The 17,322-nt window shown below is 43.0% G+C and overlaps 1 protein-coding gene across 7 annotated transcripts in view; it reads left to right on the top strand.

Moving 5' to 3' along the window:
- BBS4 (Bardet-Biedl syndrome 4) overlaps positions 1-17,322 on the top strand; it is a 127,991-nt gene that overhangs the window by 54,310 nt on the left and 56,359 nt on the right. For all 7 annotated transcript variants that reach the window (XM_073363109.1, XM_073363111.1, XM_073363110.1 and 4 more), the window contains 3 exons: positions 2,168-2,247; positions 15,641-15,704; positions 16,724-16,835. In XM_073363109.1, coding sequence (XP_073219210.1) covers positions 2,168-2,247; positions 15,641-15,704; positions 16,724-16,835 — 256 coding nt within the window. The remainder of the gene's footprint in view (positions 1-2,167; positions 2,248-15,640; positions 15,705-16,723; positions 16,836-17,322) is intronic.

The following is a 17,322-nucleotide window of genomic DNA, read 5'->3' as shown; positions in this document are numbered from 1 at the left end:
TTCAGTAAAAGTTACAGACAGGTCCTGGGCTCCCATGAATTTTTGGTTTCTTCTCCGCAACCTGTCCGTGATTTTTACTAAAAATAACAGTGAAAAAACCTTAATCTTAAACATACTTATAGGGTCATTGCATAGTGCCACAACAGGGCAGAGTTAAGGTTGTTTGGGAGCCCAACTGTGCATTTCCACACCTTAACATATTTTGATTTCTTTTAAGTCTAACTCTGAATTTCCTGGGCCTTAAAATGCTGTTTTTTTGCCATAATTAAATCATCCCTGTAGTGTGTGTTATCATAAATTACTGATGTTTGCTGTTCTTAACTGTACTGCCATCTTAATATAGATTTGTCTGGGAATGCAGTGTGAAAAACAAATTGGCTTTTAAAAATTCTTTCCATTTCAATTATTCAAAGTGATGTTTGTAACACAGTTGGAGAAACTTGTCAGCTAAAGTTGCGGGGGTGCGGGAGGTGGATGATGGTGCTGTTTTTACTTGTTTTTAACCTGCATTCTTTAAGTACTCTGCTTCTCACACGTTGAAGGAATGAGCTGTGAGAGATCGCCACAGTGGTAGTACAGAATGCATGTTTCCTATTCGCTGCAAATCATGAAGTTAAAAGTAAATTAGTAAATTACATTAGTTAAGTTAAAAGTTTCTAAAAGATGATGATACTTGGATCTCCTGCCTTGACTCACTCTGGATTTCTGAAATCTGCTGGATTTCTTCTTTCTACTAGCTGATCTTGACCTGTGCTGAAAGCTGGTGGCAGTTGCTATGGAAAATTTAAAGTGGTATTCCTATCTGTCTGTGCTGTCATTATGAAAGCCAAGTGCACACCTCAGTTTGACAGTTGTGTAGATGGGTCTGCATTCCACGGGGTGGGGACAGGGAGGAAGGTGTCTTAGTGCTCTATCATCCTTCCTGCTGCTGCAACAATCTTTGTCTTGCCTTGCTTCTACTCTTCTGTCATTATACTGACTTGCAAGCATTTAGCTTTTTTGCCAGTTGCTATGGTTACGTCTGGGCTACCAGCATCTGAACTGCAGAAATGACAAACAAATAATATATTTCAAGTCTTAAAGAAATGCACAGGAATGGGTTAAACTTTTAAACCCAACATGAGCATTACCAGCCAAGCAATACCCATTTGTGACTTGCCATGACTGCTGCAGGCTCCTTAGAATTGATGTAGTGGAGCATATTTCTCTTTCTTCTTCACTACATCAAAGAGATTTTTCATCAGTGGCTTCACCATATCCCACAAAGGTGTGACATTTTGTAATCTTGCACAGTTTCAAAGAAGTAAATTTGGCTTCTTTAAATTATTATCAGCTTCCCTAGCATGTCCATTCCCAAAGCTCTTTCTGCATCTGTGGAAGCCCAAAACCCAACAAACCATTGTTGGCATTAGATCAGCATTTCTCAAACTGGGGTCCACGAGGGTATTCCAGGGGTCTGCGGGCCCTGCTGATCAGCTGTTCTCCTTCCCTCCCTCATCTCCTCCCTCTCCCTCCCATCACCTACTTCTCACAGCTGGGGGAAGTGTTGCAGTAGGGGCAGGGTCTGGGGCTGAGCGGGGGTTTCAGGGTCTGCAAAAATTTTTTGAATCAAAATGGGGGTCCTCGGATTGCTAAAGTTGGAGAACTGCTGCATTAGACTACAATGTATGCAAAGGCAGGGTGTTAGCATTGTTTGCTCCAGCAAGCTGTGCTGGAAGGAGCAGATGTCTCACGTCTTATGAAGTGCTATTGTTTGAGTTTTCAGTGAAAGAGGCTTATTTAGACTATTTATTGAACAGTATTTTCTATCCATCAGTTTGGAACTCCTTTTGCTTTCTAACACTGAAGGGCAGACTCCAGGTTTTGAGTCAAGAGACTAATAGCGCTCCCTGGTGCAGTTCTAGTTTAGGTTGTCCTGCATGTGGAGACTTTCCCTACCAAAGAGATATTTTTCTGGCCTGATGTGTGTAGGGTGACCAGATAACAAGTGTGAAATATCGGGACACTTTTTTGGGGGGGCGGGAGATAGTTGCGTATATAAGACACAGTCACTAAAATCGGGATTGTCTTGATAACATTGGGGCATCTGGTTACCCTACATGCATGAGTGTTCTCTGCCAGATCATTTCTCAATGTTATGTGTGTTCTGCTAATGTTTTCCACACAGTGCCAGAGCTGCCAATCTTGGAGAGAAGGAACTGGCTGATACACCTGCACTATATCTGCAAAGATTATGATGCGTGTAAGGTAAGAGCTGGTCAGTGGGAAATGGTTTACTGGTTTCATTGTTTAGTTCCTAAGCCAGATCTGTATTTTCTATAGGAAGTCTGAGTTGTGGTAAACGTGTTCAGCTAGAGTCTCAGCTGGTGTTAATATGTGTCGCTCTTATCGACCTCAATGGAGCTACAACAATTTATAGTACTTAAGGATCTAGACCTCTGGTTAGCATTTCTAGGTATAAAACATAAGGGGAAAAAATGGTATTTGCCGAATTAGTCTTCTTAGGTAGAGAGTAGTATGGGTCCTAACTACATTCTTTCCTGAATTGACAGAGAGAAAATATAGGTAAAGCAAATGTGAAAACTACTTTGGCTATATTTAGCCTTGTTTACAAATCTGTACACTTTTAAGTTCTTCTTCAAGTGCTTGCGTATGTGCATTCACAGTAGGTATGGGCACACCTTGTGCACCAGTGCCAGAGAGTTTACCCTAGCAGTAACCATAGGGACGGTCCCGTCCCTGGCCACATGCCTCTTTACCGTTGGTGGTCAGATCATTAGTGCTCTTTGTGAACTACTACTCGATCTAACTAGTAAAAACAACAAGGCACCTTAGAGACTAACAAATTTATTTGGGCATAAGCTTTCATGGGCTAAAAGCCACTTCATCAGATGCATGGAGTGAAAAATACACTTGGTATTCATCCCTTCTTGTTAACTGTTGAGAATAGGCCACTTCCACCTTAATTGAATTGGCACGTGAGCATTGACAGGTCAGGCTTGAGAAAGCCCTGGCTGGGATGATTTAACTGGGAATTGGTCCTGCTTCGAGCAGGGGGTTGGACTAGATGACCTTCTGGGGTCCCTTCCAACCCTGATATTCTATGATTCTATGACCCCCCACTTGGTAAGGCAACTCCCATCTTTTCATCTGCTATAATATATATTCTGCTTACTGTATTTTTCACTCCATGCATCTGATGAAGTGGGTGTTAGCGCACAAAAGCTTATGCCCAAATAAATTTGTTAGTCTCTAAGGTGCCACAAGGACTCCTCGTTGTTTTTGCTGATACAGACTAACATGGCTACCACTCTGAGATCTAACTAGTGTTTCTCAAAAGTCTTTGGATTTCTTTTCTTTTATTCCTTTATAATTTTAAGTTTATTTCATTTGATTTAGCCCTACTTTTGGGATTTTTCCAGCTGGCGGGTCCCTGGGATTCAAACCTTGCCTAGAATTCAAGAAGTTTATGCCTGTTAATGACCCTCACTCCTACTGCCTCAAGTATTTGGGTGAGGGCCACATCAGAGATGGGTGCTTTATCTTTCATGGCTTAAAGACTAGAACTAAAACACTAAAGCCACCTTGATCATCTAGAGGAAGCTCTTTGAAGTGCTCTCCTGGTCATATCAGCTGAAAGAGGTCTCAGAAGATCCCCATCTCTGGGTCCGACCTTTTCAAGGCCTAGAGAGTCTCAAAAGCCCAAGCAGAAGTCTGCATCCGGCTTCTCGACATCTAGGGTGCAGGATTCTTCCACAGGGTGTCAGTCAGGTACCAAAGGTAGAGGATGCCCTGTGGCTTGCTACTCCCCGGTACCGGGTCACTCAGAGACCTAAGTCGTCAGCTCCGGTGCCCTCTCAGGGACCATCAAGACAGGCTACTTCGATGGTTACAGAACAGTCTTCCCTGATCACTACAGATCAGCAGCTCATGTTGGTATCAACTATGAAGGAGGCTTACATCACGGCTAGAGACTTACTATGCCTGTCAGTGCTGCCATTGCCTTTGCTTCAAAGCAAAGACCTTGTGCAGTACCAATGTAGCCTTCTAGAATAGATCATTGGCAGCACGTCATTCATCCATGGAACTGTCTGCCTTAGGCTCGATACTGCCCACTAGTGTGGGACCGGCTCTGGATTCCTTACACCACATATTAACAGCAGCCAGGAAGCCATCCATGCTGTCACTGGTACCGTGCTCCTGACATAGGTCCTGATTAAGATTGCCAAACATTCCTTCAGGCACCACGCCACCCTGGTTATCCAAGTCATCATCAGACTCTGAAGTCATAGAATCATAGAATATCAGGGTTGGAAGGGACCCCAGAAGGTCATCTAGTCCAACCCCCTGCTCGAAGCAGGACCAATTCCCAGTTAAATCATCCCAGCCAGGGCTTTGTCAAGCCTAACCTTAAAAACCTCTAAGGAAGGAGATTCTACCACCTCCCTAGGTAACGCATTCCAGTGTTTCACCACCCTCTTAGTGAAAAAGTTTTTCCTAATATCCAATCTAAACCTCCCGCACTGCAACTTGAGACCATTACTCCTCGTTCTGTCATCTGCTACCATTGAGAACAGTCTAGAGCCATCCTCTTTGGAACCCCCTTTCAGGTAGTTGAAAGCAGCTATCAAATCCCCCCTCATTCTTCTCTTCTGCAGGCTAAACAATCCCAGCTCCCTCAGCCTCTCCTCATAACTCATGTGTTCCAGTCCCCTAATCATTTTTGTTGCCCTTCGCTGGACTCTCTCCAATTTATCCACATCCTTCTTGAAGTGTGGGGCCCAAAACTGGACACAGTACTCCAGATGAGGCCTCACCAATGTCGAATAGAGGGGAACGATCACGTCCCTCGATCTGCTCGCTATGCCCCTACTTATACATCCCAAAATGCCATTGGCCTTCTTGGCAACAAGGGCACACTGCTGACTCATATCCAGCTTCTCGTCCACTGTCACCCCTAGGTCCTTTTCCGCAGAACTGCTGCCTAGCCATTCGGTCCCTAGTCTGTAGCTGTGCATTGGGTTCTTCCGTCCTAAGTGCAGGACCCTGCACTTATCCTTATTGAACCTCATCAGATTTCTTTTGGCCCAATCCTCCAATTTGTCTAGGTCCTTCTGTATCCTATCCCTCCCCTCCAGCGTATCTACCACTCCTCCCAGTTTAGTATCATCCACAAATTTGCTGAGAGTGCAATCCACACCATCCTCCAGATCATTTATGAAGATATTGAACAAAACCGGCCCCAGGACCGACCCTTGGGGCACTCCACTTGATACCGGCTGCCAACTAGACATGGAGCCATTGATCACTACCCGTTGAGCCCGACAATCTAGCCAGCTTTCTACCCACCTTATAGTGCATTCATCCAGCCCATACTTCTTTAACTTGCTGACAAGAATACTGTGGGAGACCGTGTCAAAAGCTTTGCTAAAGTCAAGAAACAATACATCCACTGCTTTCCCTTCATCCACAGAACCAGTAATCTCATCATAAAAGGCGATTAGATTAGTCAGGCATGACCTTCCCTTGGTGAATCCATGCTGGCTGTTCCTGATCACTTTCCTCTCATGCAAGTGCTTCAGGATTGATTCTTTGAGGACCTGCTCCATGATTTTTCCAGGGACTGAGGTGAGGCTGACTGGCCTGTAGTTCCCAGGATCCTCCTTCTTCCCTTTTTTAAAGATTGGCACTACATTAGCCTTTTTCCAGTCATCCGGGACTTCCCCGGTTCGCCACGAGTTTTCAAAGATAAGTCAACTCTCAGGTGTCCTGGTACCCAGAGTCTAAAGCTTACTCTCGTCATTGCTATCATTATTGTGGCTTTGAGAAGAGATTGTCCAAGAATTGGGACTCTTGGGTCAGACAAGCCTGGGGCCTGATATTGTACCGGGGTTGGCTTTAATAGTTGCCTTGGGGGCAAACACCTCATACCTCTTCCTCATCACATGATGAGGTCCTGGCACAGGAGGCATCATCCCCAGTACTGGATGACTAAAGTACACCAGGAGTTACTCAGGAGAATGGCAGCCTCTCTGGAACCTGTAGAGGAGAATACACACACACTCATTGACATTCTCCATCTTTCTGTGGCAGGGAAGGTAGCCCTGCCTGTGAACAATGCCATCATGCAGCCAACTGAAACGATATGCCAGACCTCTTCCTCCATTTCTCTGGTGGCCAAATGAATGGATCGGAAATACCAGGCTCCATCCCCGGGATTTGAGTAGTTCTAGCTACATCCTAACAATGGCCACAGTGAATCAGAGAAGTCGTTAGGTCCAGGCTAAGCCTACCTCCAGGACAAAAAAGACTAAAAAAGCTTGAGCTCTTTTGCCATAGAATAATTTTTTCTGCCAGTCTACAACTCTAGATTGCCAGCTAACATGCCTTTTGGTTGTGCTATGGCTTGTCCAACTGGGAAGCTATATCCCACTTTATCACCAAGCTGCCTGAAGATTCAAGGGAGCAGTTTGAATTAGTCATGGCTGAGGATTGCTTCATCACTCATTCATCTCTGCAGGCTTTCCGGGATGTGGTAGACTGCAGCCGAGGTCATGGTGACAACTTTAAGAATGCACCAGTGCTCCTGATTGCATCTCTGAAGGATTGCAATAGACAACTGAGGACTTCCCCTTCAAAGGGTATTCCTTGTTCTCATCCAAAACAGATCAAGCCTTGCATACCCTGAAGAACTCGAGAATAGTTCTGAAATCCTTGAATCTCTACTGGCAATGAGGAGGACAAAATATTATTCTCCATACCAGTCTAGACTGCAATGCTACCTCTTCCGTCAGGCTGACCAATCTAAAAGAAAGCAAAGATTGCAGAGGACATAGATGCCTTCCACTTCCTTCAGGTTCGAGTCATCCCAAGGGCTTGAACCAGAAGATTTGACTCTTTTATGTTGAGGACAGCATGTCACCCAACCTAGATCTCTCTGGCCCTTCCCTGCATTTCCAGGTCAGGTTATCTAATTTCCTACATGCCTGGCGCAGTCCATCACCTTGGACAAATGGGTGTTAAACACGGGGGAATCAGGATACACCTTGCATTTCCTTGCTATTCCCACTCCTTTTCCCAGTCTCTCTTCAGGGATCCCTCTGACAAGTCTGTGCTAAGGCAAGAAGTGCAGATTCTACATTCTATGGGAGCTATAGAAGACATGCCCCCTCTTCAGTGGTCAGGGGTTTTTGTTCCCAACACTTTCTCATTCTCAAAGCCAGAGGAGGTCTAATATCAATCCTAAATCTTTGGAACCTGAACAGGTATGTCAAGAAGACATTCTGGATGTTTTCCCTGGCCACAATTATCTTTTCTCTAGGTCCAGGAGACTGGTATACTACCCTTAACTTACAGTATACCTATTTCAACATCTGCCAGGGCATTTCTGCCTCTCTCCAGGTTTCAAACTCTGCAGGACCTATGCGTTTTCCTCAAGGAGCATCCCCAGACCACTGTAAGGGATTGCCTCAGGATTCTAGGTCATGAGGCAGCATGTATATACGTCACCCCACACACCAGACTTCAGACTGCTGCAGGCATGGCTCAGCTTGGTCTATCATCCTCAGAGTCACCACTGAGACGAGCTGGTTTGTGTTTCAGACACTGTGTTGTCTTCTCTGAACTGGTGGATGAGCCAATCCAATGTGTGCAAAGGAGTTCCCTTCTCTCCCCCTCTCCCATCCATGACTATGTTAACAGACGCCTTAGTCATGGGATGGGGAGCACCTCTGTGATAAATGAAGTGGGGGAGATAGCTCCCTTTTATGGAAACTCAACCAGCCAGTTAGCTACCAAATCCCTGTTAATAGCTGTTCTCTACATGCTTTACCTGTAAAGAGTTAAAAAAGCCCATAGGTAAAAGGAAGGGAGTGGGCACCTGACCAAAAGAGTCAATGGGAGTGGTAGAATTTTTTAAATTGGGAAAAACTTTCCCTTTGTTTGTCTGTGGTTGTTCTCCCAGAGAGGAGACACAGAGCAGCAATGCAGCCAGGTATGGAAAACCATCAGGTCATACCTAGAAACTCCTCATTTGAAACCACAGTTATATAAGTAGACCAAGAAATGTCTAGGAAGATGCGATTAGGTTTATCTCTTTTATTTCTATATGGCTTGTGGACTCCTCTGTGCTAACCCTAGGTGCTTTTGTTTTGCTTGTAACCTTTAAGCTGGATCTCAAGAAAACCATTTGTGATGTTTAATTATTATACTTGCTTTTTTAAAATCTAGCAAGAGCCTAAGTTCCAGATGTATTTTTTTCTTTTTGTTTTTAATAAAATTTACCTTTTTTAAGAACAGGATGGGGTTTTTGTGTCCTAAGAGGTTTGTGCATATGTTGTTTAATTAGCTGGTGGCAACAGCTGATTTCCTTTGTTTTCTTTCTCCGCTCTTCCTCAAAGGGAGGGTGAAAGGGCTTGAGGGTACCCCACAGGAAGGAATTCCCAAGTGCTCCTTCCTAGGTTCTCAAAAAGGCCGGGGGGGGGGAGGGGGTTCGCACTCGGGTAGTGGCAGCATTTACCCATCCAAGGTCAGAGAGAAGCTGTAACCTTGGGAGTTTAATACCAGCCTGGAGTGGCCAGTATAAATTGTTAGAGTCCTTGTGGGCCCCCAACTTCTTCACTCAAAGTGCCAGAGTGGGGAATCAGCCATGACAACATCCAAGCCCCGTCCAGGCCCAGGGGTTGTGGACTGCCCACTAAGCCAGGCTCCACATAAATGTTTTAGAGTTGCAAGTGATATTTTATCCATGTTAGTAGTTCCAGTCTCACATCCAAGGCAAGACTGTCCAGGTTCTCACCGACAACACCACAGTAGTGTTTTTATGGGAACAAGCAAGGTTGTGCCAGGTCCAACAGCCTTTGCCAGGAGGCAGTCAAGTTATGGAACCTGTTTATTTGGAACTCGGTCACTCTCAAGGCATCTCACCTACTAGAAGTTCAAAATGACCTGGTGCATTGTCTGTGCAGATCCTTCAATTTGGATCACAAACGTCTCTCAACACGAACGTTCTAGTTTTGGGTGTTTCACACAGGGGGCCTTCTGTCCATGGGACTATTTATGACTCCGTCAAACAGGAGGTGTCCCCATTTCTCTTCTAAGGCAAGTCACAGCCGTCGGTCAGTATTGAAACCTTTCCTGTTTCTGGAGGAAGAGGACCTCCTCTATGTGTTCTCACTAGTGCTCTGATTCCCAGGGTCTTCATCAAACTCAAGCAAGATCACAGGAGAATGATCCTTATTTCTCCAGCTTGTCCAAGACAGACGCAGTATTCAGACCTCCACAAACTGTCCTCTCAGGAACCCTTACCACTGCCAGTGACCAAAGACTTCCTAATGCAGAACATGCATCCATGCTGCACCTGAATCCTCTGGTACTGCACCTCACAGCATGGTTCATCAGTGGTTGAGTGCAGAGGAAGTGCACTGATCATTGGCTGTCCAGAACGTTCTTCTTAATAGCAGAAAACCTTCCCCCAGAGCTGCCTACCTAAGTGAAAACATTTCTTCATGTGGGGAGCCTCCCATAATGTGTGTCCAACTCAGGCCAGCATTCAGTCAATCCTAGATTGTCTTTTGAAACTTAGAGTTCAATCTAGCATTCAGCTCTGTTAGGGTACATTTTGTGGCCATTTCAGCTTTCCATCCTCTAATAAACGGCAAGACTGTCTTCGCTTACCTCATCACTACCAGATTCTTGAATGGTCTGGAGAGATTATTCCCACCGGTCTGAGAACCAACACCTTCCTGGGATTTGAATTTGTTGTTGTCTGCACTTATGGAACCTCTCATCAAGTCTTTGGTGTTATGCTCTTTTTTACACCTATCAGCAAAGGTGTCATTTTTAGTGGCCATCACTTCTGTCAGGAGGGTAGGTGAACTGAATGAATTGGTCACTGATTTACTGTATGCTGTTTTCTACAAGGTCCAACTTAGATCACACCCTCAGTTCCTCTCCAAGGTGATCTATGAATTCCACATGAACCAATTTATATATCTGCCAGTTTTCTTTCCAAAGCTGCATGTGCATAGGGTGAGAGAAGGCTCACCACTCTCGATGTTTGTCGCTTGTTGGTTTTTTACCTGCATAGGAAAAGCCCTCTTGGGCCTCTTCCCAGCTCTTTGTGCCATACACAGAACATATGAAGCGTCATCCAGTCACAACTTAGACACTTTCTAAATGGATCACCAGCTGCATCGTGGTGACTTATGCTGCTAAAGAAGTAATGCTTCCTGATAGACTCACAGCACACTCAACCAGAGCACATGCAACCTCAATGGCGTTTCTGGCACATGTCCCAATCATGGACATCAGTACAGCAACAACGTGGTCCTCAGTTCATGCTTTCATCAGACATTATGCGTTCCCTGCCGCTTCAAGGTAAGATGCAAATGTAGCCAGTTGGTCCTACAGTCTCTCTTCCAATGAGGCTCTGAGTTCTACCTCCTGAGGTAACAGCATGGTAGTCACCTACAGTGTAATGGACATATGCAAGCACTCAAATAACTAAAAAACAGTTACTTACCTGTTCTTCAAAATGTGTTGCATATGTCCATTACATGACCCACTCTCCTTCCCTGATGCATCAGAGCCTACTAACAGGTTCTAGTGTGAAGAAACTGAAGGTGGAGCAACTCCGCCCTTTATACCCTTACTCATAGCACAAAGAGCTAGATAGTGAGCAGGTACCACATGTATCACTAAGGAAAACTCTCTGGCACCGGTGCACAAGGCATATACACACCTGTAGTGTAACTGACATGCAACACATCTTGAAGAACAACAGTTACTTTCAACTGTGTTTTTTCCCAGTTGATTCTCCTTACTGCCTTTTAAAACTCAAATATCAAAATGAATACAGGCTTTCCTTTTTCTCTAGTGACAAATAGGTTTTCCCAGATGATTATAACTCTATTGCATAGTGCAGAGTCTCTCAAAGGTACTGCAGAGGCAACAGAAAGACATTGCATTGAGCAAACATCTCCCATAAGAGAATGAGAGGAAAGGTCTTGACTTTGCTTGATTGCAGGTCATTCATTTTACACATATGTTGCACTTTTTGATATGTCTTCAGTTTGGTGAATAGGTTGGAACTGTTCAGTGGTGCAGAACTGTAATGCAGAGCAGACAAAAAGTGTAGTAAAGATCAAGTGTAAATAGTCTCTTGGCCTATCAAAGGCTGTTATCAAGTGTCTTGATGTTTTTGGTCTTTTGGCCTTGAGATGAAAACCTTGTCTGTGTCTCTTGGACCTTGAAGTGAAAAAAAATTATCTAAGTCATTTAAACAGTATGTTCTTTAGACAAGACTAACACAGTTCATTAAAGGGGACCTGCAAAAGGCTAGGAGGAGGGGAATTGGCAGTTGGATTGGTTTTTGCTACTCCTGCTTGTTTTCCCCCCTTCTCCATCCCTTTAGAAATGTCAGGGATGTCAGGTCTTGGCTTCTCTTATCTTTGTTGGAGAACTTCTTGGTTGACTGGGAGCTCACTCAGCTACTAACTGAAGTTGCGCTTTGAATCCTTAACACAGAAAGCTTTTCTCTCAAATCTTGGAGATAAATGGGTATAAACAAAATCAGTGCTGACAGTCTGAATAAAAATCACTTCCCCTCTCTATTAATCTGGTTGCATTTAAAGAGGAACCTAACTTTCTTTTCCTTTGTAGATCAGATGTGAAGCAGTAGCTCTCACGCTGGTCTGTGAAGCCCCAATAGTCTGTAAAGTCCTTCCTGGTGGCTCCCAAAATGAAACATTGAGAACAAAGTCAGAAGGGTTGGTCAGGGCCACAGCATAGAAAAGGATACCCCTTTCTGTCTTGCTCATATATGTGCTCATGTGCACACACTTGTGAGTACACACTCACAAAGCAGACTCCAGAAAGAAGTATATGAAGGTCTAGCATCTTAAAGAATGAGGAAATAAGTGGATCAGACCCTCCCATTGTCATGGGCCCTTGTGATCTAGTCCACTGCAGAGCACGAGGTTTAAATATAGTTTGGGTTATTCCTTAAAAATCCATTATTGCTCCAATGTTTATTGAATGAACAGTTGCCCTGTCAAGGGTTAGCTAAGAAGTGACTCTGTTCTGTAACACCAGAGTAAACTCTGATGGCAAGTCATTCCTTTAATCAGCTCTCAGAGAGAGGCATCCTCCTGTGCATTAGTTCTTGATTTTCATAACTTTGACCTGAATTCTGCCTGACTTTCCCCCCTGACTTCTGTCTATTAAAGAGTTTTTTAAATCCCCGTATTTACCAATGATGCTAATCATCAATGCAGAATGACTTGTTCCGTCACCCACACCTTCCAGAAATGAAAGGGTTAACTTAATTAGTACTTTTACACTTCCATTCCCTCCAATTTTGTTTTGGTGTTTCTGAGTTTTTTGGCGAATTTTACTGCTTGTTGAAATAAGAGACTGATGGTACTGGCTGTTAAATCCTGATGCTTTTGGAGCTGGCCAGATGCAAGACAAACTTCTGTACAAAGCCCTAGGCTGTGACACCCTCTGCTTTTCCTATACAGTCAGTAGCATAGGCATTGGTGCCAGACTATGTGCAGTAGTTTTGTGATGCAGATACACACTTACTCGAGAATAAACAGAGATTGTCAAAGACTTCACTTTGAAATCCAGCTCTTCATGTGTGCATCTTCATAGATTACTTTGCAGCTTCAAATCCAGTTTCTTCCCCCTTCATCCATTTTTAAAATCCCCTCCATTTTCTGTTACACACAAGGAAGGAATAATTAAAATAACCACACGTTTTTAATTCATTAAATTCACCCTATTGTTTGATCTTCTTCCAAGATTCTTAAATTCTGTCAGCAAGTTAAGGAAAATTGGGGAGGAAAAACTGGGATTATAGTTCATTGTCTTTAGCACAAGCACTTTTGCTATGTGATTTTTCAGGGCTTAAAGAATTAATCAAATGTCTCTAAAAGAGACCTATCTGTTGCTCTCTCTTGATCTGAGACTGATACGGTGTGGATGGAAAAATGTGCTTTCCATAATCAAAGAGGGCTTTCTGAACCCAAAGCAGTGGTAACTTAACTGTTTCTCTTCAGGAATAAATCCATGGGGACACAGCTCCTCTGTCTGATAAAGGATTGGTACAAATGAGTTCTTTTACCCAAAACTACTTTTTTATTAGCTTTCAAGCACATACATACACTCATGCTGTAGCAGTAGGTTTTAGAGCATTACAAAACTTCATAGTTACCCAAAGTTTGAAATGGCTTTGAGTAATCAACAGCTAGACTTTTGGGGGCCCTCCTTCCGTCCAGCTGCTGGGGAGTTTAGGTGTCAGCTCCTTGCCCAAAGAGACGCTTCCTCGGGCTATTCCGAGGTGTTTACTTTTACTTTTTTTATAGCTAACTTTTACAAAACACATAAATTATAGTAACCCCTAGTGCATTACCAGTTTTTCTAGTTTTAGCAAATTGCTTATTATTTTTATTAATAAAAAATCCTAATATTTCTAGTCATAATAAACTTATATATTAGAGGCACCCAAATACAAGATCGCTATTCATTTACTTTTTTTTACTTTTATGGTTGGTTAACATTTTCCCTTCCTCCCATTTTAATTAGCAAAACGACAAACATGCAACTATTTGGCCTTGTCTCTTAGAGTCCTAAAAATTATTCCTAGCTATGTGGTGTTTGGTTTTCAGCTAGCAGTGACTGGACACACAAAATGGCTGACTACAGTTATGTTAAGTTCTAGTGTTACAATGGGGTATCTAGAAATTGCTGAGAGATCTGTTTATGAACATCTAATACTTATCTAATCTGTACATGCAACATTGCAGATTTGTGGGAGGAGTCTGTTAGTTAAAAGATCAGCAGATGCAAATCCAAGGGGAAGGGCAGCCTGGGGTTTCTTTTCTCTTGTATTGTCTTGCTCTCTCACCACTGGTTTTCTTTCCCCTTGGATCTTAGCATATGCATCTTCCATCCACACCTGCTAAAGTGAGAGTGTCCTCATTTTCACAAAACATTTCACAGTGATAAGGTTTCACTGTAATAACCTCCCCACTCACACACCCTCAAACTCCTTATGAGCTAGATTTTAGGTCAATTTCCCCCTTATTTCCATTCCCTTCATTCAGCTCCTTGCTTGAGGTGGGGGTTGCTGATGCTGATAACATTGCTGGCAGGAGTATCAGAGCAGCACCAAGTTACTGCTAGACTGGAATGAGACAAAGTCCCCTTTCCACCTCTCCCACTCCAATCTGCTCCATTCCTAAGGAGCCAATTTGTGACTGAGGGAGAAACCTCAGAGCCCTTCCTCTGTGACAGACCAGTGCAATCAATTCTTAGTCATACTCCTTGTCGTATCAAAGGTCCAATCTGGTTTTTGAAATGTTTTCATTCTGTTACATGACCAGAGTATAGTAGAATTAACTCTACAGCTGGCACTATGGAGTATCTCCAGCCTGATCCCGGACCCATCAGTCACATGAACAGAGCCAGTAAGGGTTTGACACTTTTATCAGTCCCTTCCTCTCCTTACTCCAAGAAGTATCACTTTTTCATTCTGCTTTTGTTGACTCAATTGCAGCTGCTCCAAATTTATTCATTTCTTCACAAAGCTCCTCAAGTGGAAGCCTCTGTTAGCGCGGGATGTTTTTATAAATTCCATGTGGGATTTTCTCTGGGGAATATCTAATTATCTATAGGAATGTAGGGAGCAATAGTAAAAGGACCACAGTGCTCCCAGTGCTGTTCTCCCATATAGACTGTAATGGGCTTTTACTGAAACTTTCCCTGATAGAGTGTTTCTGTCTTGGATTTCTTCTCCCCAACCTTCTTCTCCCTGTTCTTCTGTTGTATGGTTACCATCTTTATCGTGAACAACCTTCCCTCACACCCAGAAGAGTGATGAAAAATATTCCTTTAAAAAAATCACACATCCATACACACTGCCTACAGTTTCTCAGTTCCAGTCTGTGCTGTGTGATGGAAGTAAACATTCTTGGAAAGCTGAGCTCTGCAAATTACAAGTATTGAGAATTTCAGTTATGGTTCTTGATAGCAACATTGTTAAAATTCTGGAAGTCTACAACATTAATAGCACTGGAGTTTATCCCCAGGAATTTGCTACAGCTGACGGGTGAAGTGGAAACACTTATTTTCAGAAGTCATTTTACAGGGTAGCTCAGAGCACAAACTCTGATTGCATGAACATTAGTGTTGTTATATCGCATGTGGAAGTTACCTAGTGTCATGTTTGCCAGATAAGTGGAAGGAAATCAGCAAGAGCAGTGCAGTAAGGCATTGTATGGTGTTTGTTTTCAAATTCAGTTTGTTAAATTCAGGGTAAATGAAAGACTGAAGATATTGTGCCTTTGTGTTATGAGCACTGGTGTAGTGTAGTTGAGTTAATCACAGTACATAGAAAACATGCTTTCCAACTAGATTAGGGGTGGATATTTAGCCAGCCTGAAATAAATATCACCTTAAATGTAGTTTTTCTTTACTGAAATACTGGTATCTGAAAGATTTTTATAGGGTTTTTTGTAAACTATTATATTATTGGGTTGCCTGTTTCTTTAATATAAGGGAATAAAGTTCAACGTCCAAGAGATGCTCTTGCGACAGGAATTCTGTTTTTTATATAATTTTCACTTCATTGTTTCAGATTGCTATCAAAGAGCAACTCCACGAGACTCAGGGAATGTGTGAATATGCAGTCTATGTTCAAGGTATGCCAGATGAAGACTATGTAAATAAGTTACTGAGTTACTTCTGGTTTGAAATGCAATTCCCTGTTTTAAAAAAAACAGTCCACAAATATAAATACCATATGTGAACTCTAGCAGGACTTATGAAAATGTGCTTGAGTGCATAGACATGCTATAACTGAGTGCATAGACATGCTATAACTTCTGAAATATTTCTACTTGCCTGGTTTAATTTTCAAATCCATGGTTATCACTTTAATGAACAGATTGGTTCTTCTTGTGAGTACATGGATTTTTCTTGGTAATCCGATATCTTCAGATCTTCCTGGAACTGCTGATGCTTGGCTCTGGTTATAATTGGCCCTGTGCATTTGACTGTGTCATGTGAAATGTGTTTTTTGTTAGAGCCATATTCTTTAAGGTAATTGTTTGGTTATGGTTTCCTTTAAGGATGCATTAATGTTCAGTATATAGTGGCTGCTGTGTTTGCTTACACAGTCAGAACATTCATTGCCTTGGAATGTTATGAAAATGAAAAGCATTATCTCAAACCACCCTCGATTCTTTAGAGTACCACAATCTGTTCTCGAGATGAAAAGAAAGAGATTTATTTTGTAAAGGAACATGGCCCTGAAGGCTGACGTTCCCTGTGTCATGTTGGAGAATGTAGGCAGGGGGATGATCTGAAGGTCATTGGTGAGCATCAGTGCTGCAGTTCAAATTGCAGTACACTGGAACATTTCAGGGGCTAAGAGAATTTCAGACTTTCTGTTACTGAAGACTTAGGGCTCCCTCCCCTCTAAAGTGGTTTTCAGCCTCGAAGCAAACACAGTCCTGTGTTCACCCTAGCTCAGTCAGTGCTGGCACCTCAGCCTACTCAAATATGAGTTTCTGGTTATGTTGCTGTAATACAGGGAGCATCTGAATGGAAACTGTTACAGTCCATCTGTCCTCCCTGTACAGTCCAGGCCTGCCAGTGATGCAGCTTGTCTTCCCTACAGAGTAATGAACTAATTTGCCTTGTGTGTGTTGCTTTGCAGCTTTGATATTTCGCTTAGAAGGGAAGATTCAAGAATCCCTAGAACTTTTTCAGACATGTTCCATTCTAAATCCTCAGAGTGCTGACAACCTCAAACAGGTGGCGCGATCACTGTGAGTGTCATTTTATTCCCACACTCTGAAGTGTCACACAGGACATGGCAAGCTTTGTTCCAGATGCAAAGTTAATACCATTTAGATCCCAAGTATGTTTCCTCACCATCAGCACTTGGATTGGTTTCCATAGACGAGAACTCCCTATTAAATTAGGATCTCTATCACAGTGCATCTGTCTAGTTGTAAACATTGATGCTCTTTCATGACTTTTTTTTTCATTGTATTTTAATGCTTGGGGACAAGTAATAATGATGATTAGATCAAGAGCTGTTAATGCAGGTATGTGCTGTGCAGGTTTGTACCACCAAGCCCTGCCTGTGTGCATGTGATTGTGTGTTGGGCACCTGTCTCTTTGGGAGTTAGACCCAGATCTGCAAAGATAGTTAGGCGCCTTTCTCCCTTGGTCAAAGGGAGCATTGCAGAAGCAGTGCATTCATGCCCATGAAGAGAGCACTCACTTCTCTCAGCAGTGATCCTCTGGCTT

Source organism: Lepidochelys kempii, chromosome 10, assembly GCF_965140265.1.
Source record: "Lepidochelys kempii isolate rLepKem1 chromosome 10, rLepKem1.hap2, whole genome shotgun sequence".
NCBI lineage: Eukaryota > Metazoa > Chordata > Testudines > Cheloniidae > Lepidochelys > Lepidochelys kempii.
The sequence above is the reverse complement of the archived record's forward strand: the minus strand, read 5'-3'. Positions and strand labels throughout refer to the sequence as shown.